Source organism: Rana temporaria, chromosome 9 (genome assembly GCF_905171775.1).
Source record: "Rana temporaria chromosome 9, aRanTem1.1, whole genome shotgun sequence".
Lineage (NCBI taxonomy): Eukaryota > Metazoa > Chordata > Amphibia > Anura > Ranidae > Rana > Rana temporaria.
The window spans coordinates 170597089-170623674 of NC_053497.1; the positions used below are offsets into that span (position 1 = coordinate 170597089).

The 26586-nt window shown below is 45.4% G+C and overlaps 2 protein-coding genes across 4 annotated transcripts in view; one reads left to right on the plus strand and one right to left on the minus strand.

Annotated features, from left to right (window-relative positions):
• Nucleotides 1-16697, minus strand: part of LOC120914336 (butyrophilin subfamily 1 member A1-like) — an 83349-nt gene extending 66652 nt beyond the window's left edge. For all 3 annotated transcript variants that reach the window (XM_040324999.1, XM_040325000.1, XM_040325001.1), the window contains exon 1: nucleotides 16358-16697. In XM_040324999.1, the coding sequence (XP_040180933.1) occupies nucleotides 16358-16421 (64 nt within the window). In that variant the 5' untranslated portion in view covers nucleotides 16422-16697. The remainder of the gene's footprint in view (nucleotides 1-16357) is intronic.
• A 956-nt stretch (nucleotides 16698-17653) lies between these two features.
• The window catches only part of LOC120914337 (butyrophilin subfamily 1 member A1-like), a 45679-nt gene continuing 36746 nt past the window's right edge, over nucleotides 17654-26586 (plus strand). The window contains exons 1-2 of the mRNA XM_040325002.1: nucleotides 17654-18037; nucleotides 25476-25826. Coding sequence (XP_040180936.1) covers nucleotides 17992-18037; nucleotides 25476-25826 — 397 coding nt within the window. The 5' untranslated portion in view covers nucleotides 17654-17991. The remainder of the gene's footprint in view (nucleotides 18038-25475; nucleotides 25827-26586) is intronic.

Genomic DNA, 26586 nt, shown 5'->3' on the forward strand with positions numbered 1-26586 from the left:
ATAAATAAATATAATATGGATTCCCAGCAAATAAAAAAAATAAAAAAAAAATAAAAGAATATGGATCCCCAGCAAATAAAACATACAAATAAAATACAAGAATATGGATCCCCAGCAAATAAAAAAAATAAATAAAAGAATATGGATCCCCAGCAAATAAAATACATAAATAAAAGAATATGGATCCCCAGCAAATAAAATAAATAAATAAAAGAATATGGATCCCCGACAAATAAAAACATAAAATAAATAAAAGAATATGGATCCCCAGCAAATAAAATAAATAAATAAATAAATAAAATAATATGGATTCCCAGCAAATAAAAAAAAAAATAAAAGAATATGGATCCCCAGCAAATAAAACATACAAATAAAATACAAGAATATGGATCCCCAGCAAATAAAAAAAAAAAATACAAGAATATGGATCCCCAGCAAATAAAAAAAAAAAAAGAAAAGAATATGGATCCCCAGCAAATAAAATAAATAAATAAAAGAATATGGATCCCCAGCAAATAAAATAAATAAATAAAAGAATATGGATCCCCAGCAAATAAAATAAATAAATAAAAGAATATGGATCCCCAGCAAATAAAATAAATAAATAAAAGAATATGGATCCCCAGCAAATAAAATAAATAAAAGAATATGGATCCCCAGCAAAAAAAAAAATATGGATCCCCAGCAAATAAAATAAATAAAAGAATATGGACCCCCAGCAAATAAAAAATAATAATAAATAAATAAAGGAATATGGATCCCCAGTGAGGGAATAATTATCACCTCGGTGACAGGGGGGGGGGGGACACTATCAGCCTCCTGTTTAGGAATGGAAGAATGTCATAGAATTTCACATCCGCAGCTGCAGACGCGCGCACATCTGTCAGTTAATTATTGGAGATAATGACAGAGCGCGCGGAAGCCATAATGACACGGTCGGAGGCAGAGAGACAAGGCGGTGATGAGGGCTGTGTGATAATGGCTGATTGATAAATTTAGAGCTATTTTTACATCGCTCTGAGTTATTATTTGCTATTGTAGCAATTCTTTATTTATTTTTATGAAAAAATCAATTTGTATAGTCGGTGGAATGATGGAACAATTCCTGGGTTGGTTGGACGGAGCCTCTGATGTCAGAGAAAAGGAAATGAATACGCAGAATAAATACACGCCTCCCATACATAGACAGAGCGCAACCCATTGTATGAGTTTAATAAGAGGAGGGCGTGTTTTCCATCATTATTGTGAAGTTTGTTCAAAAGTCATATCTGATGAGAGGGTCGCAAAAAGGTCGCACGTGCAACTTCGCCCTGGGGGGGGGGGGATGCGGAACGTAGACACTGCTACGACCCCAACGTTAGCACTGCTTGCTACTTTAACTGCTTCCCGACCAGCGCACGACGATATACGTCAGCAGAATGGCACGGGCAGGTAGAAGGACGTCCCCTTTAAAAAGCGGCATTGGGGACACGCGCGCCGCAAACCCGACCGCGGGTCCCACAGACTCGATCGCCGCAGGGATACTCGCGATCGTCTCACGGTGAGGAAAACCGGGGAAATGCTGATGTAAACAAGCAGTCTTCCTAGTGACAGGACACTGATCACAGATTCCTGTATGTGGAAGCGGTGATCAGTGTCGTGTTACTTGTAGCCCACCCCCCCTACAGTTAGAAGCACTCCCTAGGAAACACTTAAAGGGGTTGTAAAGGTAAATGTTTTTTCATCTTAATGCGGAGGTTCACCCAAAAGAGAACCTCCGCTTTTCGGAACCCTCCCCCCATCCGGTGTCACATTTGACACCTTTCAGGGGGGAGGGGGTGCAGATACCTGTATAAAACAGGTATTTGCACCACTTCCTGGTATAGACTCCCACAGGAGTCTGGCCCCTCCCCGTCACCCCCCCCCCCCCCGTTGTGTTCTGGGAAACACTCGGCTCCCAGAACACAGCGGGGACCAGTAGGAGCGGCGCAGCGTGACTCGCGCATGCGCAGTAGGAAACCAGGCAGTGAAGCCGCAGCGCTTCACTTCCTGATTCCCTCACCGAGGCTTCGGCTGCAGACGTCACGGGCGACTTGGAATATATATATATATATATATATATATATATATATATATATATATATATATAATTAAAGGGCCCAGAGGTCCCCAGGCCCCTGGATGGCAACCCCCCTTTTTTTATAAAAAAAAATATATATTTTTTATATTATTTTATTTCTTTATTTTTCTTTTTATTTCTTTTTATATGTGTGTGTGTGTGTGTGTGTGTGTATATATATATATATATATATATATATATATGTTTTGTTTTTTTTTTATTAAAGGGCTCAGAGGTCCCCAGGCCCCCCCGCTTCTCAATTTCAAATTTCAGGCGGAAGCACCCCTCCCCCCTGTTCTGCTCCAGGGGGCCCATGCCTGAAGCTGTGTAAGGGGCCCCATAATTCCTGATGGCGGCCCTGGTGTCCTCAGTACCACCCCAGACAGGGGCACGATCCGCATGGAGTTTGCATGTTCTCGCTGTTCTTGTATGGTTTACTCCCACACTCCAAAGACATGCTGCTGGGTTAATTGGCTCTTGGTGTAATGTCAGTATGTAATGAGGAAGGGAATTTAGATTGAAAGCTCCTTGAGGGCCGGGACTGACATGAATGTACGATGTAAAGTGCAGTGTAAATTATCATTGCTATAGAAGTACCTGTAATAATAAATAAATGTGTTGTTTCCTATAGCAGTGTGATGACAGGCGCGGGAACGCACGTTCTTTTTTTTTTTCCATTATAAAGATAGACTAGAAGGGAAATGTTCAAATCTCTCTATCAAATTCCTTCCCTGTAGCGTGGAACAGAAAAAAAATGTGTAAATCACATATAAAATGTCTTCCCAGAAAGATAACAATTCTAGCAGCAGGACTCAATAAAATAGTCGGCAGACCTTCTCTTGTCAACGCCGGGATTTGGTAATGACTTGCAGTTTCATTACTGGATGCCTATTCCACTTAAAGGGCAACTCCACTCTAATGGGATATATATATATATATATATATATATATATATACACACATACATATACATTATATGTTCCATGGGGTGATGGTGTCCGTGTCCCTGACCCCAGATGAGAAGGGGTCCCTGTGTCCACGTGAGAAGGGGTGCCTGTGTCCAGGTGAGAAGGGGTCCCTGTCTCCGGGTGAGAATGGGTCCCTGTCCCCAGGGGTGATGGGGTCCCTGTCCCCAGGGGTAATGGTGTCCCTGTCCCCAGATGAGAAGGGGTCCCTGTCCCCAGGTGAGAAGGGGTCCCTGTGTCCAGGTGAGATGGGTCCCTGTGTCCAGGGGTGATGGGGTCCCTGTCCCCAGGTGAGAAGGGGCCCCTGTCTCCAGGTGAGATGGGTTCCTGTCCCCAGGGGTAACGGTGTCCCTGTCCCCAGGGGAAAAGGGGTCCCTGTGTCCAGGTGAGAAGGGGTCCCTGTCCCCAGGTGAGAAGGGGTCCCTGTCCCCTGGGGAGAAGAGGTCCCTTTCCCCAGGTGAGATGGGTCCCTGTCCCCAGGGGTGATGGGGTCCCTGTCCCCAGGGGTGATGGGGTCCCTGTCTCCGGGTGAGAAGGGGCCCCTGTCTCCAGGTGAGATGGGTCCCTGTCCCCAGGGGTGATGGGGTCCCTGTCCCCAGGGGTAATGGTGTCCCTGTCCCCAGATGATAAGGGGTCCCTGTGTCCAGGGGTAATGGGGTCCCTGTCCCCAGGTGAGAAGGGGTCCCTGTCTCTGGGTGAGAAGGGGCCCCTGTCTCCAGGTGAGATGGGTCCCTGTCCCCAGGGGTGATGGGGTCCCTATCCCCAGGGGTGATGGGGTCCCTGTCCCCAGATGAGAAGGGGTCCCTGTCCCCAGGTGAGAAGGGGTCCCTGTTCCCAGGTGAGAAGGGATCCCTGTGTCCAGGTGAGAAGGGGCCCCTGTCCCAAGGTGAGAAGGGGCCCCTGTCTCCAGGTGAGATGGGTCCCTGTCCCCAGGGGTGATGGGGTCCCTATCCCCAGGGGTGATGGGGTCCCTGTCCCCAGATGAGAAGGGGTCCCTGTCCCCAGGTGAGAAGGGGTCCCTGTTCCCAGGTGAGAAGGGATCCCTGTGTCCAGGTGAGAAGGGGCCCCTGTCCCAAGGTGAGAAGGGGCCCCTGTCTCCAGGTGAGATGGGTCCCTGTCCCTGTCCCCAGGGGTGATGGTGTCCCTGTCCCCAGATGAGAAGGGGTCCCTGTCCCCAGGTTAGATGGGTCCCTGTCCCTTGGTGAGATGGGGTCCCTGTCCATAGGGAAAATGGGGTTCCTGCCCTTACAGGAGATGGGGTCCCCGTCCCAAAGGCAGACCCTGTAATTTTCTGTAAAATGCAATAAGGCCACCCGGAGGCACTCAGTACACAGATGATATACAGAACACTCCACAGAAATGTCATTTCCTGCTTGTGTGATTGGCTCACTGATTTTGCCGGAATTCTACACTAAGAAACAAGTCAGATTTTGGGCATCCCCTGCAGCGAAAAATACATTTTTGGTGAGATATTCCCAATGGGAAATCATGCCTAAAGGGATGCAGACCCTGCAACTTTCTTCCTTAGAGCCCTGCAAGTGCATCAGCTGATTGATAATGATAAAATCACTCCCATACAGGGGCACAGACAGTCATTTCTTCAGAATAACAAAAGGTAGAAATGTGTTCCAATCCTTGCAATGTACATCGATCACTTTGGGGGAAGGGGGGCGTTCTGTAGTCTGAAGAGAGATGGGAGCAATGCTTACTGATAAGAGTACTCCTGTGTGTACGGGAAATTGCACAGATGTCGGCAAGCTGCACATGAAATCGCACTGACCGACGGCTTGGAAATGGCGCTGAAGAAGCACGATTTCAAAGCCGCATTCAGTGTGACCGGGAGCTTAAACGTATGTAAGCGTATGTGAACCCCAATAATGAACGTCTCTTATTTGCTCCCATTGGAAGCGTTTTGGTATATCTATCCGATAAATGCAAAAATAATTGCTGTTGATCCTGCCATAAATCCTGTGATGTTATAAATTCTTCAGATTGTGATCACAGACTGGGGGGAATAGAACAGACTTCCTTCATCAAAAGATATTACAGAGCTGCTACAATATAATACATGTCTGACGGTGGAAGTCTACAGTTCCAAATGGGGCAATGTGCTGAGTTTATACTGACTGTAGCACCACCTTCTGGTATATACTGATCACTGCAGGGAAGACAGGACAACCTGAGGAGGACCACAAGCTATAGTTCCTGAGGTATAAATTGTTGTGTCCCTAATGTTTCTCTATGAGACTAAAGAGACCGGCCTCCTCCAGAAGAAAAAGCTTGTATATAATATTTTATGAATATATGAAAAAACAATTCCTTCTTTCCTCTCATCTTTTTTTTCCTCCCTTCTTTCCTCTCTCCTTTCCCCCTCCTTCCGCTCTCTCTTCCTTCTTTTTCCCTTCTCCTTCATCCTTCCTTTCTCCCTTCCTTATTTTTTCCTCCTTTTTCATCATTCCTCTCTCCCTTTCTTTTTTTTCCTCCTTCCCCTCTCCCTTTTTTACTCCTTTTTTCTTCTCTCCCTTCCCTAATTTTTCCTTCTTTTTTCCAATTTCCTCTCTTCCTTCCTTCTTCTTTCCTCTTTTTTTCCTTCTTTCTCTCCCCCTTCCTTTTTCCTCTTGCACACTTCCTCTCCCTTCCTTCTTTTTTTTCCTCCTTTTTCATCCTTCCTTTCTCCTTTTTCATCCTTTCTTTCTCCCTCCTTTCTGTCTCCCTTTTTTACTCCTTTTTCCTCTCTCCCTTCCTTCCTTCTTCCTTCTTTTTTCCAATTTCCTCTCTTCCTTCCTTCTTTTTTCCTCCTTTTTTCCTTCTTTCTCTCTCCCTTCTTTTTTTCCCCTCCTTTTCCATCCTTCCACTCTCCCTTGCTTCTTTTTTCCTCCTTTTGCATACTTCCTCTTTCTCTTCCTTCTCTTTTTCATCATTCCTTCCTCTCTTCCTTTTTCTTTTCTCCTTTTTCATCTTTCCTCACACCCCTTCTTCTTTTTTCCTCCTCCCTCTCTCCCTTTTTCCAATTTCCTCTCTTCCTTTCTTTTTTTTCCCTCCTTTTTTGATTCTTTCACTCTCCCTTCCTTCTTTGTCTTTTTTCATCCTTCCTCTCTCCCTTCCTTCTTTTTTCTCCGTTTTATCTTCCTTCCTTCTTTTTTCCTTTTTCGTCTTTCCCTTCCTTTTTTCCTCCTTCCTCTCTCCCTTTTTTCCTTCTTCCTCCATTTTTCGCCCTTCCTTCCTCTCTTTTGTTTCTTCCTTTTTTCTTTCTTCCTCTCTCTCTCCCTTCCTTCTTTTTTTTCTTCTTCTCCCTTACTTCTTTATTTTTCTCCTTTTTTCAACCTTCCTCTCTCTCTTCCTTCTTTTTTTTCTCTTTTTTTCCCCATTTCCTCTTTCCCTTTTTTTTTCTCCTTCCACTTTCCCTTTCTTCTTTTTTCCTCTTTTTCCTCCCTCCCTTCCTTCTTTTTCCTCCTTTTTTTTCATTCTTTCTTTCTCCCTTACTTCTTTGTTCCTCCCTTTTTCCTTCTTCCTCTCTCCCTTCGTCCTTTTTTTTTCCTCCTTCCTCTCTCCTTTTTTTCTTTCTTCCTCCTTTTTTCTCCCTTCCTCTCCTTTTTTTTTTCTTCCTTTTTTCCTTCTTTTTTTTCCTTCTTTCTTTCTCCCTTACTTCTTTGTTCCTCCCTTTTTCCTTCTTCCTCTCACCCTTCATCCCTTTTTTTTCCTCCTTCCTCTCTCCTTTTTTTTCTTTCTTCCTCCTTTTTTCTCCCTTCCTTCCTCTCCTTTTTTTTCTTCCTTTTTTCCTTCTTCCTCTCTCCCTTCCTTATTTTTTCCTCCTTCATCTCTTCCTTCCTTCTTTTCCCCCCTTTTTTCCCCTCTCTTTTTTTCTTTCTTTCTCTTTTCCTTCCTTCCTGCCTTTCTTCCTATCTTCCTTCTTTCCTTTTCTTCCCCCTTCTTCCTTTCTTCTATCCACCCTTTGTTTCTGCTTTCCTCCTTTCCCTTCCTGTCTTCACTTCTCTTCCTCCTCACACTGATCTGAGGGGTTCACCATAAGGGGTCCTGTAGTGCATGTTGGGTCCCATTCTAAAGCTGCAATAGGTTCTGATGACTGGAGACAAAAGGAGCTCCAACTTCAGGAAAGTTCCATTCATAGCCCCAGGATATTGTGAAATACAGATGGGGTACTCATCGTGTGTCCCCAGTTTTTAGTGAATCGAGTAGAATATTCCAAACACACGCGTTTCGGCAACCGGCTGTAAGGGTAAGCGGGTGCTGCAGCGACCACCGGCTGGGAAGCAAAGACATTCAAAGCGAAAAGTATTTCATCAGCACCCCGAGGATTTCCAGAACGGCTCAGATACTTTAGTTAGCGATCACATCATAATTACAACAGTGATGTTTCGGGGCACACAGGACCCCTTCATCAGGCATATGACCAACATGCATGATGAAGGGGTCCTGCGTGGCTCCGAAAAATGTTGCGATTGTAACGATGATTGTGAATGATAAATAAAACTTGGGAGCCTTTCTGGAGATCCTCAGTGTGCTGAGGACAGTCTTTGATAAAGGAAATCAGGAAATTGTGTAGGAGGCGTCCATCTTTGAGTTTGTGTTTCGGATTCCAGGAAAAACATCCTCTCCATGTTATGACATCATCCATACTTCTAGGAATTGGGAATGTGATCATATCACAAGTTTATTAGCCAGATTCAGGTAGACGTGCCTAACTTTAGGCAGGCGTAGCGTATCTCATATACGCTACGCCGCCGTAAGTTAGAGAGGCAAGTGCTGTATTCACAAAGCACTTGCGTCCTAAGTTACGGCTGCGTAAATGTGCCGGCGTAAGCGCGCCTAATTCAAATTGTGAAGAGGTGGGCGTGTTTTACAGTGGGTGACCGCGATATTGTGTCAATCTTGCTCCCTTTCTAGGCGAGATTGACCACCTGCGAGCCCCATCGCGGGAGCCAGCGCCGAGCTGGCTTGCCGCGATAGAGACAAATATCGCCTCCCGCCCGCATACCCCGACAACCAACAGCCAGGGTTGTCGGGAAGGGGCCCTGTCTTCATCAACATGGGTCTGGTATGGCAAGTTAGGGTGGCATTGGGCAGGTTGGGGTGGTATAGAGCAAGTTATGGTGGCATAGGGCAGATTGAGGTGGTACAGGACAAGTTAGGGTGGCACGGGGCAAGTTGGGGTGGCATGGGAAAGTTTGGGGTGGTACAGGGCAGGCTGGGGTGGTACAGGGCAGGCTGGGGTGGCACAGGGCAGGCTGGGTGGTACAGGGCAGGCTGGGGGGGTACAGGGCAGGCTGGGGTCGTATAGGGCTGTTTGGGGTGGTACAGTGCAGGCTGGGGTGGCACAGATCAGGCTGGGGTGGTACAGGGCAGACTGGGATTGCACAGGGCAGGCTGGGCATGTCAGCAAAAAAAAAAAAAAAAATACGGGATGGTGTCACCCCTCTAGCCGGTGTCACCCGGTGCGGACCGCACCCCCCCGCACCCCCCTATCAACGCCTCTGAGCACTACATGTTTTTTTTTCACCAATGCCAGATATCTACAGTCAGATAACAGTTCACAGTTCCTCCAGAAGAAAAACAAAATCTGAACATTTGCCCAACCGGAGATTTGAGCTACGAAGCCTTTTCTTGTCGATTGTTTACATATGAATGGCGTAGTAATGATGATCGCTCGGAGTGCTCGCTCGGAGGCATGCAGAAAATGCCAAGACTCCATGTGTAAGGATTAGACCAACACTTGTGCGCCTTCCAACCCCTTCCCCGAGTTTCTCCTTTTGTTGTCAGGCTTGCACACAGCTCCCAGCTCCCCGGTGAAGGGTTTACCGGTATTTCTGCTTTTGCTGCCAGCGCTATTAACTCTCACTTGTCTAAACAGATCATTGTTATCATTAGAAACTGCTTTGGCATTTCAGGACTTGTGCCTGTTGCTCATCAAGCCGCAGCGACGTCATTTGTAACCGTTAATAAAAAAGAAAAAAAAAAACAACAACCAAAAACAAATATTTTTAGAGGAAGTCGGTTAGCGCACCCCGGGGACTTCCTGACCTCCATCAGAACTGTGTACCAGCCCTATCACCACTAAGCTCAAGGCTCACAGCGCTCTCCTGGGCATGCTGGGACTGGTAGTGCTGCTTAACCACTTAAGGACCGGACCAATATGCTGCTAAATGACCCAAGGGGTTTTTACAGTTCGGCACTGCATCGCTTTAACTGACAATTGCGCGGTCGTGCGACGTGGCTCCCAAACAAAATTGGCGTCCTTTTTTCCCCACAAATAGAGCTTTCTTTTGGTGGTATTTGATCACCTCTGCGGTTTTTATTTTTTTGCGCTATAAACAAAAATAGAGCGACAATTTTGAAAAAAAGCAATATTTTTTACTTTTTGCTGTAATAAATATCCCCCAAAAACATATATAAAAAAATATTTTTTCCTCAGTTTAGGCCGATACGTATTCTTCTACCTATTTTTGGTAAAAAAAATCGCAATAAGCGTTTATCGATTGGTTTGCGCAAAATTTATAGCGTTTACAAAATAGGGGATAGTTTTATTTTTTTTTATTTTTTTTACTACTATTGGCGGCGATCAGCGATTTTTTTCGTGACTGCGACATTATGGCGGACACTTCGGACAATTTTGACACATTTTTGGGACCATTGTCATTTTCACAGCAAAAAATGCATTTAAATTGCATTGTTTATTGTGAAAAAATGACAGTTGCAGTTTGGGAGTTAAACACAGGGGGCGCAGAAGGGGTTATGTTTCACCTAGTGTGTGTTTACAACTGTAGGGGGGTGTGGCTGTAGGTCTGACGTCATCGATCGAGTCTCCCTATAAAAGGATCACTCGATCGATACGCCGCCACAGTGAAGCACGGGGAAGCCGCGTTTACATACGGCTCTCCCCGTTCTATAGCTCCGGGGAGCGATCGCGACGGAGCGGCTATAAACGAATAGCCGCGCCGTCGTCCCGGATCGCTCCCCGCAGGAATCCGACCGCCGCATGTAGCGGGGGGGGGGGGGGGTCCTGATTGGACCCCCGACCCACGTCTAGGCAGGGACGTACAGGTACGCCCATCTGCCTGTAAGTGCCATTCTGCCGACGTATATCTACATGTGGCGGTCGGGAAGTGGTTAAAGCAGTAAAAAACAAAAACAAAAGCAAACATTTAATATATTGCAGCTTACCAATTTTTAGATGTGATGGCTGCATTTGTTTTATTTTTTACTATTTCTTACATTTATTTTTATCTGGCAATCCTGCCAGTGAGTCTGGTGTTTTTCAAAAGAGCAAGCTCTCTGTCAGTTACAGGGATGAGACAAACCATTTAGCACCGACGGGTGCTTACAATGATCAGCTTTTATTTATTTATGTAAAACCTTTACATACCTCCCAACCTTTTGAGATGAGAATGAGGGACAGAAAAAGTATGCAGGCATAGGACACACCCCTTGTCACGCCCCCTTAAAGGAGTATTGTACAAAAAAAACAAGATTGTTTAACCACTTAAGGACCGCCTCCTGCACATTACGTTGGCAGAATGGCACGGCTGGGCACAAGCACGTACCTGTACGTCCTCTTTAAGTGCCCAGCCGTGGGTCGCGCGCCCGCGACCCGATCGCCGCTGGAGTCCCGCGATCGGTCCGCGGAGCTGAAGAACGAGGAGAGCCGTGTGTAAACACACCTTCCTCGTTCTTCACTGTGGCAATGTCAGTGATCGTCTGTTCCCTGATATAGGGAAGCACGATCAATGACGTCACACGTCCAGCCCCGCCCCCCAACAGTTAGAAACACAGATGAGGTCACACTTAACCCCTTCAGCGCCCCCTAGTGGTTAACTCCCAAACTGCAATTGTCATTTTCACATTAATCAGTGCATTTTTAATGCATTTTTTGCTGTGAAAATTACAATGGTCCCAAAAATGTGGCAAAATTGTCCGAAGTGTCCGCCATAATGTTGCAGTCACAAAAAAAAATGCTGATCCCGCCATTAGTAGTAAAAAAAAAAATTATTAATAAAAATGCAATAAAACTATCCCCTATTTTGTAAACGCTATAAAATTTGCGCAAACCAATCGATAAACGCTTATTGCGATATTTTTTTACCAAAAATAGCTAGAAGAATACGTATCGGCCTAAACTGAGGAAATTTTTTTTTTTTTATATATTTTTTGGGGATATTTATGGTAGCAAAAAGAAAAAAATATAGAATTTTTTTTCAAAATTGTCGCTCTATTTTTGTTTATAGCGCAAAAAATAAAAACCGCAGAGGTGATCAAATACCACCAAAAGAAAGCTCTATTTGTGGGGGAAAAGGGACGCCAATTTTGTTTGGGAGCCACGTCACACGACCGCGCAATTGTCAGTTAAAGCGACGCAGTGCCGAATCGCAAAAAGGGACCAGGTCCTTTACCTGCATAATGGTCTGGGTCTTAAGTGGTTAAGGTTTGGGTATTGATTTACTCATCTTATATATTTTCCCCAAAAAATTTGATTGTTTTTTACCCTAAAATTTACTTTAGTGTTAGCTTTGCGGTAATATTGTGTAAAATAAAAAATTGGAACTACCACTATTTTATCTTTTAGGGTGTCTGCTTTCAGAAAAGATTCATAGCCAGATTCAGAAAGACTGGCTTAAGTTTGTGCGGGCGTAGCGCATCTCAGATACACTACGCCGCCGTAACGTAGAGAGGCAGGTACCGAATTCACAAAGAACTTGCGTCCTAAATTACAGCGGCGTAGTGTAAATGGGGCGGCGTAAGCCCGCGTAATTCAAAGTAGGTTGTGGGCGTGTTGTATGGTAATGAATCGTGACCCCACGTAAATGACGCGCCTAACGAACGGCGCATGCGCCGTCCGTGGACGTATCCCAGTGCGCATGCTCAAAATCACGTCGCAAATAGTCAATGCTTTCGACGTGAACGTAACCTACGCCCAGCCCCATTCACGTACGACTTACGCAAACGACGTGAAATTCGACGGCTGTTCCGACGTCCATACTTAACATTGGCTGCGCCATCTTTTAGGTGGTTTATCTTTACGCCTGAAAAACGCCTTACGTAAACGGCGTAGCTTACTGCGACGGGCGTACGTACGTACGTACATACGTACGTTCGTGAATAGGCGTATCTTGCTGATTTACATATTCTAGGCGTAAATCAACGTACACGCCCCTAGCGGCCAGCGTAAATTGGCAGCTAAGATACGACGGCGTAGGAGACTTACGCCGGTCGTATCTTAGCAACTGAGAAGCGTATCTCATTTTGAGAATACACTTAAAGATACGACGTCGTAAGTCTTTCTGAATCCGGCTATTAATGTTTGGGGGGGGGGAGGGGCTATATGTGCAAAAAAAAACGCAGAAGGGTTAAGCAGTTCAGCCACCAATGCATTTCACAACCCAAGAAGGTTTTTCTTTTAGAATTGCTCTTACATCTAAAACGCTTTCACTTTCACTTTCACTTTCCATAATGAGGAATTCAGCATTTTGGTAGAATTTTATTTCGGTAGCAGATCTAGAGTAACAGATCTAGAGTAAATCTATTTTCATTTTCTAGGAATTAATTAGTAAGAAAGAAACAAAAATAAAATAAGAACATTTTTGTCTCCGGTTATTTTTTTGTAACATTGTATTCACTTAAAAGAGAAGTATGGACAAAACTTTTCTTTCTTTTTTGGCTGAACTTCTCTTTTGGGTCACATGGGGGATTTTTATTAAAGGAGAACCGCATTGCGTCTGGGAACACCAACCAAAAATGTTATTTCATTCCTTTTTAACCACCGCAGTACCAGGCACTTTTACCCCCTTCCTGCCCAGACCAATTTTCCGCTATCAGCGCTGTCGCATTTTGAATGACAATTGCGCGGACATGCAACGCTGTACCCATATGATATATATATATATATTTTAAATCCCACAAATAGAGCTTTCTTTTGGGGGTATTTGATCACCTCTGCAGTTTTTATTTTTGTTGCGCTACAAATTATAAAAATGACGGAAATTTTGAAAAAAATAATGTTTTTCTTTGTTTCTGTTATAAAATGTTGTAAATACGTTTAGTTTTCTCCTTCACTGATGAGCACTGAGAGGTGGCACTGATGGGTAGCAATGATGGGCACTGATGAGAAGGCACTAATATACAACACTGATAGGCAACACTGATGGACACTGAGAGGTGGCAATGATGGGCACTGATGAGGAGGCATTAATATGCAGCACTGGTGTGCACTGATAGGCGACACTGAGAGGTAGCACTGATGGGTGGCAATGATGGGCCTTGATGGGTGGCACTGATCAGCAATGATAGGCACTAATGGGTACTGATGGGCACTGATGGGTGGCACTGATGGGCAATGATGGGCGGCACTGATGAGGAGGCACTGATAGGCATTACTAATGGGCACTGATTGGCATCCTTTATGGGCACTGATTGGCATCACATGTCGGTACAGGTGGGCACTGATTGGCATTACTGGCAAGCATCACGGGTGGGGTACTGATGGGCATTGCTGATAGGTCTACACTGATTAATAGGCTGATTATCAGCGCAGACCCCCCCTGTCAGGAGACCCACTTATCAGCTCTCCTCTACCCCCGCCTTGTCAGCGCGAATGGAGGAAGGCCGATAAACGGCACTTCCGGGTTACCATGTGATCAGCTGTGATTGGACACAGGTGATCACATGGTAAAGCACCTATGTGTTGGATTGACACCACACCACTGATCGGGTGGGAGCGAACGAGCGGCTTATCCTGCTGGACGTCGTTTGATGCCCAGTCAGGATAACTGATCCCCGCTGCGCCCGTTATTCTGGCCGGGCGGGATGTGTTGTACCAAATACCTTCCACTTCTTAATAATAGAAGTCACTGTGCTTTTAGGCATTGATAAAGCCTTTGATCTTTTTTTGTATCCATCTCCTGACTTGTGCCTGTCCACAACTTTATCCTGGAGATCTTCAAAAGTGCCTTGCCACCCACAGTTGATTGTTTGCTTCAGCTGCTCTACCAGGGACTGAAATGCTCCATGAAAGCTCTTTTCATTCTGAGCTAATCAAAATGACCACATCTGAAAGTAAAATGTATCTGTGTGCCATTGAGAAGGTGACACCTCACTGAGTTTGAAAGTCATTTTTTAGGAAGGGGGATCCTTTTTCCAACTCGGTGATTCTGTTTTTTATTTTTTCTCTGACATGTTGGTGTTATATCTTTAACTTGGATGTTATAAGTTGCACTGAGTAAATACAGCTGGATAAAACAAAAAACGTTTTTGTCTTCATTTAAGGCTGCAAAGCAACAAAATGTGATTATTTTAAGGGGGGGGGTTCGTTTCTATACCCGCTGTATATTATAGGGCCAAACATTACTAGACACTTGATTATCAAACCAATAATGTGCCATTGAGAAGGTGATTAGCTATACCCGACTGAGTTTGCAAGTCATTTTTTAGGAAGGAGGGTGGTCCTTTTTCCAACTCAGTGATTCTGTTTTTTTTTTCCTCTGACATGTTGGTGTTATATATTTCACTTGGATGTTATAAGTTGCACTGAGTAAATACAGCTGGATAAAACAAAAAATGTGTTTGTCTTCATTTAAGGCTGCAAAGCAACAACATTTGATTATTTTAAAGGGGGGGGGTTCTTTTCTATACCCGCTGTATATTATAGGGCCAAACATTACTAGGCACTTAATTATCACACCAATAATGTGCCATTGAGAAGGTGATTAGCTATACCTGACTGAGTTTGCAAGTCATTTTTTAGGTGGGGGGTCCTTTTTCCAACTCTGTGATTCTGTTTTTGATTTTTTTGATTTTTCTTTGACATGTTGGTGTTATATATTTCACTTGGATATTATAAGTTGCACTTATTTTTAGAGGGGGGTGATTCTTTTCTATACCAGCTGTATATTATAGGGGCCAAACGTTACTAGGCACTTAATTATCACACCAATAATGTGCCATTGAGAAGGTGATTAGCTATACCTGACTGAGTTTGCAAGTCATCTTTTAGGGGGGGGGTCCTTTTTCCAACTCAGTGATTCTCTTTTTGACTTGGGGGATGATTCTTTTCTATACCCATTGTATATTATAGGGGCCAAACATTACTAGACACTTGATTATCATACCATTATAGAAGGGGGGCGTAATGGCATAGTTTGTTCGATTATTTTAAAATGCGATTATTTTTATAGTTTTACGTTTTCATTTTTCTCGTCTCAGTTTTGGAAGTGCAGGACTGTTGTTTGCTGTAATCAACCAGAAATAGATCACTATAGCAATGTTGTTTGCTGTCATCAGCCAGAACTAGATCACTATAGCAATGATCCGCGGGGGGGGGGGGGGAGAGTTGTCATTCTCCCACCCCATCCATCGCCTTTAACCAATAGAATGCCAGAAATAATGCCACACAAGTGGTCTGTGAATGTCCACATATTGGGGAAGGAAAATGTACTTGGATTCGGCTTCTAGAAATATATTTCCAAGAAAACGTTAGAAAAAAGAGCTTGGTATTTTGGACAGCTATTTTATCTAAGAGATATTCCCAAAACATGGCCTGTTGGGGGTACTTGAGGACAGGGTTGAGTACCCCTTAAAGCGGAGGTTCACCCTAAAAACATGTATATAACATTACATTCTGCATACTTCCAAAATTTACAGTATGCTGTTTGTTTTTTATTTTTTTGCTGTACATACCGTATTATTGATATTTTTCACCCGGCTTCGAGGTGCTCACTCCCGCGGGAGTAGGCGTTCCTATGCAGAGGCGCAGTGTCATGTGGGACTTCGCCCAGAAGATTGACGTCTTGAGAAAAACTTCCCCCCGGCGGATAAGGCGCTTCACGAGTTTCCGAAAGTAGCCGAACTGCGAGTCGGCTCTATACGGCGCCTGCGCAGTCAGCTCTACACGGCTCCTAGTCGGTGCGCAGGCGCCGTATAGAGCCGACTCGCAGTTCGGCTACTTTCGGAAACTCGTGGCGCACCTTATCCGCCGGGGGGGGGGGAGTTTTTCTCAAGACGTCAATCATCTGGGCGAAGTCCCTCATGACACTGCGCCTCTGCATAGGAACGCCTACTCCCGCGGGAGTGAGCACCCGGAAGCCGGGTGGAAAATAACAATAATACGGTATGTATAGCAGAAAAACAAAAACAAACAGCATACTGTAAATGTTGGAAGTATGCAGAATGTTATATACATGTTTCTAGGGTGAACCTCCGCTTTAATACTTATATTGATACGTAGTTATAGTATCATCTTAGTTTACATATAGAGAGAACACAGAGAGAAGAGACACCCAGACTGTACCTGAGACGGCTGCAGCCAGCAATGTGATGAGAAAAAACAAACGGGGGTGCTCCATTGTCATCATCACTCTCTTGCATCTCCCTCTGTCTCTGACTGTCTCATTGTGTCTCTGACCCTATCGCACGGTCTCCGACTTGCTGGGTTTCAAATACTCGTCTCTCGCTTCCTGTTTGTTGCAATGCAGTCTGATGATCATGTGCTCTGTGTCTAAAGGAAATAGGGAGTTTTTGTATGCATTAAAGCAGCAGCATAGTGTGTTAGGGGAGAGACAGAGCGAGAGCAAGAGAGAGAGAGAGACAGAGAAAGAGAGAGAGAGAGACGGAGAAAGAGAGAGAGAGACGGAGAAAGAGAGACGGAGAAAGAGAGACAGAGACGGAGAAAGAGAGACAGAGAGGGAGAGGGGCGGAGAAAGAGAAAGATCGAGAAACAGAGAGAGAGAAGAATGAGGATGGGTGGAGAAGGGAGATGGTAAGGGGAGAGAGGGAACAAAAGGGGTAAGAGAGAGAGAGAGAGGGATTAGGGCGACAGAGAGATCAAAAGGGTGAGGGGTTGGAGAGACAGAGGGAGTGAGATACATAGCGCTAAAAGGAAAGGGTGGGGAAGAGAGGGTAAAGGAGAGAGAGAGTAAAAAGAGGAAGAAAGAAAAAAGAGAGCAGAAAGAAAGGAGGGAAAGAGAGAGAGAAACAGAAAGATAAAAAAAGGGAGAGGGGAGAGAGAGAGAGGGATTAGGGCAACAGAGAGATCAAAAGGGTGAGGGGTTGGAGAGACAGAGGGAGTGAGATACATAGCGCTAAAAGGAAAGGGTGGGGAAGAGAGGGTAAAGGAGAGAGAGAGTAAAAAGAGGAAGAAAGAAAAAGAAAGAGAGAGAAAAAAAGAAAGAAAGGAGGGAAAGAGAGAGAGAAACAAAGATAAAAAAAGGGAAAGGGGGGGAGAGAAAGAGAAAAAAAGAAAGAAAGAAGAAAAAAGAAAGAAAGAGAAAACGAAAGAAAGAAAAAAGAAAGGAGTGAAAAAGAGAGAGAAAAAGAGACAAGAAAGAAAGAAATAGAAAAAGAGAGAGAAAAAAAAAGAGAAAGGGAAACAAAGAAAATAAGGAGGGAAAGAGAGAGAAAAAAAGAGACAGAAAGAGAAAAAGAGAGAGAGAGAGAAAGAAAGAAAGAAAGAACGAAAGGAGGAAAGAAAGGAGGAAAAGAGAGACAGAAACAAGAGAAAGAGAAAAAGGAAGAGAAAAAGAAAGGAAGAGAAAAAGAAAGAAAGAGAAAAAAAAGAGAGAGAAAAAGAAAGAGAGAGAAATAAAAAGACAGAAAGAAAGCAAAAAAGATAGAAAGAAAGAAAAGGAAAAAGAGGAAGGAAATTACAAAGTGAGATAATAGGCAGATAAAGAGAAAGAGACTAGTCAAACAATAGAAAGAGGAGAGGGAAGGGGAGCAAGTTAGAATATAAGTGAGAGAGCGATAAGGACCAAGAGGGGAGTCGGGGGGTGAATATTGGGGAGACTGATAAATGAGGGTAGTGGGATAGTGCATGGGATAGACACAACCAAGATGATATTTACCAATACTGATTGAGAGAAAATAACTATAAAACCAGACAGACTTTGACATGTATGGTGTACACACCAATATCTAGCACCAAGGATGGAGAGACTCTTCATATATCTGGCTCTGGTTTCAGCAGCTACAGGTAAGTCCGCTCTTCCGCCTCTCACTAGACTTCTCATAGGGATCATAGGGATGTGTAGAGAAGCAACCAACCAAATTTCAGCTTTACTTTTGATAGAGCAGATTTGAGAAAGCTGCTAAGTAGAGACGAGGTTCAGGTTCGCTGCTACCATGGGTTCAAGGCAAACCCCGCTTGTCCGAAGTTTGCAGCTCCAGCAAATTTATGAAATTTGACAAACTAAATTTGTAACCATAATGCATTGCATGGCCTTTGAACATAGGCCAGACGGCTTAGAAGGACTAATACTGGGGACTTTGTTATATGTAAACGTCCTCACTTTAAGGGGTGGGCTCCCAGCATCCATTTATCAGTGTTTATTGAAATAGTTTAGGAAGAGCAACTTTTCTGTGGATTTTGGTCTGAAGGGCCTTGGCCGTGAACTTGTTCTGCATACACAACAGCCAACATTCACCAAACCACGTGGTTCTTCAGCTCTTTACCACCACCCTTTGGGCAACTCCTGCTATTGTTGTCTGATGTTTAGCATTGTTTCAGAGCATGCGTGTTTGTACTTTGGATTTGAGTTGGATGGACTTTCGTACACACGATCGGATAATCCGACGTAACAGATTTATTGCCCAACAATTGGTGAGCGTGAACAGCCAACTTTTGTTGTCGTGAATTAGGCCAACAATTGTCTGAAGGTGTATACACACGGTCGGATTATCGGACACAACACGTCCGTCAGACAAATATGGCCATAAAGTTGGATCGCGTGTACGAGGCCTAAGAGTTTCTATACTTTGCTACATTGCGCTAAATTAAGCCTACCATGCACTGATCAAACTTCAGCCAATTTCTGATGATCGGACTGAAATTTGAGCTGTGAGCGGCCCTGTCAGCACCCTGTCACCTGAGAACCTTTGATCCAAAATTTGAAGGTGCCAGGAAGATACTTTGTAATAGATTAATTAATTTCCTGCCACAATTTCTCAGAGCGAAACCCATTCTGCCACTTGTCCAAATTATATGGTGAAATGTGCAATCCAGACAAAAAGATTTACATCTCACCTTTCCAGCTTCTCAGCTCAACAGAGGGGGCTATGGCACACACAGCTTCCTTTTATTAAATGCATAGAATCACAAATACATGCATTTGATTGGTTAGCTTACACATCTCCCAGCCCCCTTACCCACCCCCCTGTGTGGCTTGTCCTTAGCATGAAGCCCTCATTGGTCAGTTCATATAGGGATGGTTTCCTGTTCCAAGTTCTTCTTGGAAATCCATTCTTGGGCATGCACACACCCTTGTGAAACCACGTGTCATAAAGAGTCCATTGTCAGCTCAGCAAGTTTCCTTCCAAGCGTCACACAAGCTTTCAGGAGATCCGAGTGAAAAGGAGGGGGAGGGGAAGGCTTTCCTGTTACAATTTGAAGTGAAGCTATTTAGGAATACAGAGTAGGAAGAAGGTCTGAACAGATTTGTAACATGAGGGGAAAATGGAGGATGACAGCATCTGCTCTTAATAATAATCCTTTGTATTTTCAATGCTGAGTTCATTACTTTAAAACAATATCTGATATAAAATCCTCAAGGAAAATAAGCAGTATTGATCATTCCCATACATACATATGCATAATGTGTATAAAAACAAATAAACAGTATAAGGAATATAGGAAAGAGAAACATTTCAGCGATTCTAATAATAAAAAGAATTAGCCTAATTTGAAAATAGGAATTTTAGAATCATCCACCACAACTTCTTGGCTGAACAGTGACTACAGCCAATCGGCTGCAGTCACTGTTTTATTGCGCCCACATTCTGATAGTTCCCGACACTGGCTATAAGAATCCGATAGCCTCAGTGGGAGAGATTAGTCCACCTGTCTTTATCTTGGATGGAGAAATCTGTTCTGTAAATTCTAATATGCGCCATTTTTTTTCCTAGTCCTCCTTTCTGCAGGAGGAAGATTTTGGTCATAGACAAACATACCTCCTTTCAGATATTGAGGATGAGGAAGATAGCACCATGACCATGGAGGTAGAGGACCTCAGGCAGGGAGTAGTATGAGGCAGTGATTTTCCATGAGTAGCATGTAGGCAGGTGTAGTTTGGCCTCCCTGCACAGGTGGCGCTGACAGCACCACCAAGCAAGTAGGGTGACGAACAGGAGGAACTCCTGTTCCTTGTAGGCCTCCATAGGGGTCATCAGGTGGGCAGCTGTCCAATTGGACATTGTTGCCCTGAATGACCCCACGACCCATCTATGGTGAGGACAATGCTTAAAAAAGCACTAACTCCCTGCAGTTGGTGCGCATTGTGTGTGAGGCTGGGACAGGAACCTGCTGGTTAGGAAGAGTTTACCTAGCGCAGGGGGAAGTTCCAGTGGAAGCGGGACAGAGTATGGAATGGTCGCCAGTTCATCAGTGTGGAGCCTTTCACTACAACTTATAGTTGCATCATTGCCTGCAAGCTGCCTCCTCCATCATTTTTTAAGCATGTCATTAGAGCCAGAGGCTCTAATTGGCTTAAAAAAAGGGTGGGCTCAGTTATGTGACAGTCAGTAAGCGGGAGGTGCGCAATTGGCTGAGGGGAGAAGCGATCATATTGGCCAGTACCGCGGGCGGGGGAAATGTATGGGGAGATCTGGACGGTCGTCGTCATTGGAGCATCAGAGCGACCGCATTAGTACCACCCACGGGGGGGGGTTTTCGGGGTCGGGTGGTCTGATTGCCACCGCCATAGGGGCTTTGGTTTTTTTTTTACGCCCCCCACCAGCTGGAGCACCAGCCACTACTGCTTCTGGGTATCCAATTACCGGGTCTTCACACACAAGAAGTTTACTGCAAAGTTGGCTCAGGTAATGATGAGGAAGTGGTGGATGAGGTCGCAGACCATGGGTGCCACTAAGTGGAGAGAAGGAAAGTTCTGAGGGAGAGGCATTACATCAGCAAGGGAGAGTTTTGTCCAGAGCCAGCTTGCAGAGGACTTAAGGGAACGGCCATCCTAACCCACCTGGCAGCACTGCCCCACCAATACTGCTATCCGCAGGGCCATTTTTACATTGTGGACTTATTGTAGTATCTGCTGCTGACAGCAAAGTTGTGGTCTGTAGCCTCTTCCTACAGCGTATCAGCCATAGTAAAAGTACAATTAGCCATCTGGGTATTGCATCATGAGAAAACACATGACTCTGAACCACAGAGCTCGTTGGGAGCCGCACCTCAAGACAAGTCACAAGCAAAAGACATGCACTCCCCCCCTCATCATCCCTCACTTTCTACATCTCCCCCTTCCACAACATTCTCTGTCACATCTGCAATCTCTAATGACAGGGAACTAAAGAAGAATAGGGCGCTTCTGCCAAAAACCTCCTTCCAATGAGCTGTATCAGGGATTCATCATGGGGGAGATGTATAAAGACTGGAATGGCACTGGAGCAGCACTTTGGTGAGCAGAAGCAGGGGGTGTGTTGGGTGTGCCTGGGCCGATAAGCAGGGCCGTTTGAAGGAATTTGGGGCCCCAAGCAAAATGGGGGCCCCAAGCACCCCCCCTCCGCATGCAAAGCCTACGTTAGCGCTACACTCATTTTTTAAACCCATGTTCTTACTCCCCCCCCCCCCTTGTCCCTATGTGTTTCTAATCTCACCTCCACATCTTCCCTGTAGGCTGCCGCTGTAGCGTGGCTGAGCTCCTCTTCCTCTTGTCAGTCCGGTGTTCTATCATTATGGGTCCCCAGCCCCCTATCAGATAGTGCCTGGGCCAGGCCGGGTACCGCGCGGTACAGGAGATTCAGTTTCCTGTGTTCCCGGCCGGACTGAAGTCCTTCCTGTCAGTCCAGCCGGGAACAGGAAACAAAATCTCCTGTACCGCGCGCGGTACCCGGCCAGACTGACAGGACTCCAGGAGGAAGGAAGAGGAGCTCGGCCACGCTACAAGTTGGGGGCCCCAGGCCAGCTTGGGGCCCCAAGCAATTGTTTGTTTTGCCTGTCCTGTAGCGACGGGCCTGCCTGCTGTAGGGGGAGGAACAAAAGGATCGGTATCTGCAATAAAGCAGTACAGCCTGCCCGCTTGTACCAGGCCCATTAGTTCAAATGGGGGGTCCTGGGACGAGGACTGGCTGTACTGCTTTATTGCAGATACCGATCCTTTTGTTCCTCCCCTACAGCACTGTCAGCTTCTCCTCTTCTTCCTCTCCCCGGGAGTGCTGCTCTTCCATCTTGTCCTCAGTTTTCTTTGTCAGTAAGGACATCAGGAGTCAGTGTAGAACCCTGACATTTCACCAAAGGTCCCCAAAAGGGCAAATAAAAAATTAAATAATAAATTTAAAATGTAAAAAGAAAAATGTAAACCCCCCCCCCCCAAAAAAAAAAAAAAAATTAAGGACTCGTTAACGTGTGCTTTGCATCGTGTAATTTCTGCCATGGTTGCGAAACATAACAAAGTGGCTGTGACATGTGTACACCCCTAGCCACTTCCCCTGTTGTGGTGTTTGAGCTTTGGGGTCAGGGCCAGGACAAGGGGTGAGCAGGAGGGCCGGCTTCCCTGGGGACTGTGGTATCATGTGAGGTGGGCACTTTGAGGAGATGGGGGAGGAGATTTATGTTGGTAGGGGGAATCTGGAGGGAGGGCGGCAGTTCTAGGAGGGGAAATTTTGGGGGGAAGGGGTGCTAGTGGTGGTGATTTAGGGAGATTTGTGTTTCGGGGGGAGGGGTTAGAGGATTTTTGCTTGGAGGGGGAATTTAGAGGGCTTGTGATTGAAGAGGTCATATAGTAGCGAGGGGAGGGGAAATAGAAATATATATGTTTTTGTAGGGGGGGTGGTATTTGTGCTAGGAGGGAACATTTTTGGGGGGGGGGGGGTTTGTGCTAGGAGGGGTGATTTTGTTATTTTTTTTTTTTTTGGGGGGGGGGGGTTGTGCTGATGGGGAGCAAAGATGTGTACTAGGAGTAGGGATTTCAGCAAGGGGGACAATTTCTACTGGGAGGAGAGGGGAGGTGTGCTTAGGGTGTAAGCATGCAGATAAGTGCTCAATTTTTTGGGGGCGGGGGGGTTTGCTGACACATAATCTTGAGGGGGGGGCGTAGTTTGCCATGCTCGCCCTGGGAGCTACATAACGGCCATACTTAACATTGGTACGCCGCACTTACGCCACCATATAGCAGGGGTAACTATACGCCGGGAAAAGCCTAACGTAAACAGCGTAACTGTACTGCGTCGGCCGGGCGTACGTTCGTGAATTCGCGTATCTAGCTGATTTACATATTACGACGCGTAAATCAGCGTACACGCCCCTAGCGGTCAGCGTAAATATGCAGTTACGATCTGACGGCGTAAGAGACTTACGCCTGTCGGATCTAAGGGAAATCTATGCGTAACTGATTCTAAGAATCAGGCGCATAGATACGACGGCGCGACTCAGAGATACGACGGCGTATCTGGAGATACGCCGTCGTATCTCTTTTGAGAATCTGGCCCACACTTTTCACATAATTATTTGTAAATAATGTTGAAAACCATTTATAATTTTCCTTCCACTTCACAATTATGGGCCACTGTGTTGGTCTATAACATAAAATCCCAATAAAATACATTTAAATTTTTAGGTGTAACGTGACAAAATATGGAAAATATCAAAGGGTATGAATACGTTTTCAAGGCACTGTGTGTATATATATTTATATGTGTGTGTGTATATATATATCCAGGGCAGGACTTAGGGTGGTGGGGGCCCCTGGGCTTAATAATCGAAGGGGGCCCCTGGAGTAGAGAAGCGGGGGGGGGTGGGTTGTTACCGCCGACCGATCATAGTTGTTGAGGGGGGGGCTGGATCCGCCGACCTGTCTCGAAGTTGTTGGTGAGCGGGGGGGCAGTAATTTTGGGGCCCCTTACACAGCTGCAGTGAAGGGGCCCCCCTAAAGCATCGAAGTTGTTAAGTTGTTGGGCGGGGGGTGCATCCATCCGCCGGAGTTGTTGAGCGGGGGGGGTGCCGAAATTGCAGCGAATCGGGGATTGCCGCAAAATTGCGGGAGGGGGTTGCTGCGATTGCTGCGAAATTGCAGGAGGGGGTTGCCGTGATTTCTGCGAATGGGGGATTGCCGCAAAATTGCGGGAGGAGATTTCCGCAAAATTGCGAGAGGGGGTTGCCGCGTTTGCTGAGAACGGGGGGTTGCCGTGATTGAGCCCGGGGCCCCTATTGGATTACACAGGTATCTGTTCCCTCCTCCCCCCTGAAAGGTGCCAAATGTGACACCGGAGGGGGGAGGTATCCAAAAAGCGCAAGTTCCATTTTTGGGTGGAACTACATGTAACGGTATGGCCCGTGGGACCCAGAGGCTCTTGAAGGATGCGGGGTACTTCTGTTTCAGCTTCACCAAGGACTCTTGGGTCTAGGGTCATCCTATGTCCACTAGGGGCATAGGATGACTGAGAAATGATATCTTGAATTACATGAGATGGGACAGAAAGGATAAATCACAATGTATTGCAGGATATCTTGAAAGGTGGTTAATTCTGAACCCAACAGGTCAATAATAGTGTGATTCATTCAATTTGGGGACACATTACTGTTAAGGTGTTAATTAAGTCTGGCTCCTAAGATATTTCATTGTGTGATGCTAATTAACACTGTATTGTGTGAAAGTTCTATTGATGCTAATATGTGTTGTGAGTTAGCACACTCTAAAGGTCAGACGTCTGACTTATGTTTACTAAAGGAACGTGTATTGTGTAGCACGTGAGAATAGCTTATCGCGGAGTCAGAATGTCTGTCTAAGATGTGGATTAAGGGGGACTCGTTAGTACCCATTGTATGATGTTGTGGGCGGAGTGTGTCATTGTCCCTTTGATTACTGCAGCATGCTTTTTACTGTATAAAAAGAGCCTGAGTATGTCATTAAAAGAGCTATTCGTTTGGAACCAGAGAACAGAGCTGTTTGTCTCGTTTTCTTGGGGAAATCCAATGGGTTCTGTCTGCTGGATTGTTGAGTGTCGGAAGCTCTCGTGGGTTGGTGGAATGGAATATCGTAACGGCGTTAACCCCTGACCGTTACACTCCACTTTAAAGTGTAATTGAACAAGCTGATGTTAGAAGCTGATTGGCTACCATGCACAACTGCACCACATTTTGCATTCTCCAGCTTTAGTAAATCAACCGCATAGTGCTCTTACTTGAAACAAATACACACTATATGCTTTGTTCCTATTTAATGTCTGAGGTTTACAACCGCTTTAAAAAAAAATTCAGAATGTTATTCTGTACATCTATGTTAGTGAAAGTACTAGCTAGGAAAATCTGTCAATAGATAAACACAGAGGCCGCCATTACTGGCCCCTTGCTCTGAAAACCATGCTAGCTTACGACCATCTTGACCCTCTTGCTTTGAATCCTTATGCAGATGAGTCCTTCCATCTTTCAACTGACTTTATATATCTCTATCCCTTTTTTCCATTTCCAGCAAAGTTTCATATTCAAACTCAGCAGAAACTCCTGGTGGCAGAGGTGGGATCGGACGTTATCTTGCCCTGCACTGTAACCCCACCATCGCCTGCCGTTGGCCTGGAGGTGCGTTGGTTTCGTGACCTTTACCACAATGTCGCCTTCCTGCTCAAAGATGGCAACGAAGACCGCCAGCAACAGAGTCCAGATTATCGCGGGCGGGCCTTTATGCTGGCCGGACCAGACAAAGGAGACCTGTCACTTAGTCTGCGCCAGGTCTGCCTCTCCGATGCAGGCGAATATCACTGCTTTGTGGAGAACACCACGGCCAACAGCGATGAAGAGGGAATCATGACGCTCAGTGTTGTGGGTTAGTCTGACCAAAATGTGTTACTTTTTTACCCATTAGCATGTGGACATCGCTGTATTGAGCCTTTGCTTCTTTGCACTGGCTCTGCATGTAGTGCACCCCTAAACTATGCACTCTGTAACCCCCCCGCCAGAATTCTGCACTCTGTTTGTGATGCACTCCTGGTATTTAATGCCCCTCTAAGACCCTTCTACTGTTAGCAATTTGACCACACCACTTTTGATGCGGTTTCAAGGGTGTGTGTGTGTGGGGGCCGTTGGAGGGTCATGATTGAGTTCCTGCACCTAATTTCTGAGATAAAAAAGTTCTGGCTAAAAATATTGTTTTGCCTTGAATCTTTCAAATCTGAATAGAATTCTGCAAACTTGAATGTTACAACTGACACTTTTATATGTACTGTACGTATTAATTTAAAGGATAACTGTTTCTTTGGTATAAGTTGTTCTTTAGAGCCCTTTCGTGCTGCCAGCGCCCGAAAAACGCTGGAAAAATGCTGCTAAAACAAGCGGCGCTGTACCAGTGTTTTTCGAGCGCTAGCAGGGCGCTTTTAACCCCCCGCTAGTGGCCAAATAAAGGGTACAAAGCACTGCTGCCAAGGCTTGTTTCAGAAAGGTCATCCAACCCAATGAGCACAGTGGTCTTATTCCCTCCTATGGGGAAAGCCATACTCTGCAAGATTGCTGGAGGTGCTATGAGTATGGCTCCCCATAGGAATGAATAGGGCCATGGCTTGGATGTGCAGGATACAAAGTACCAAGGA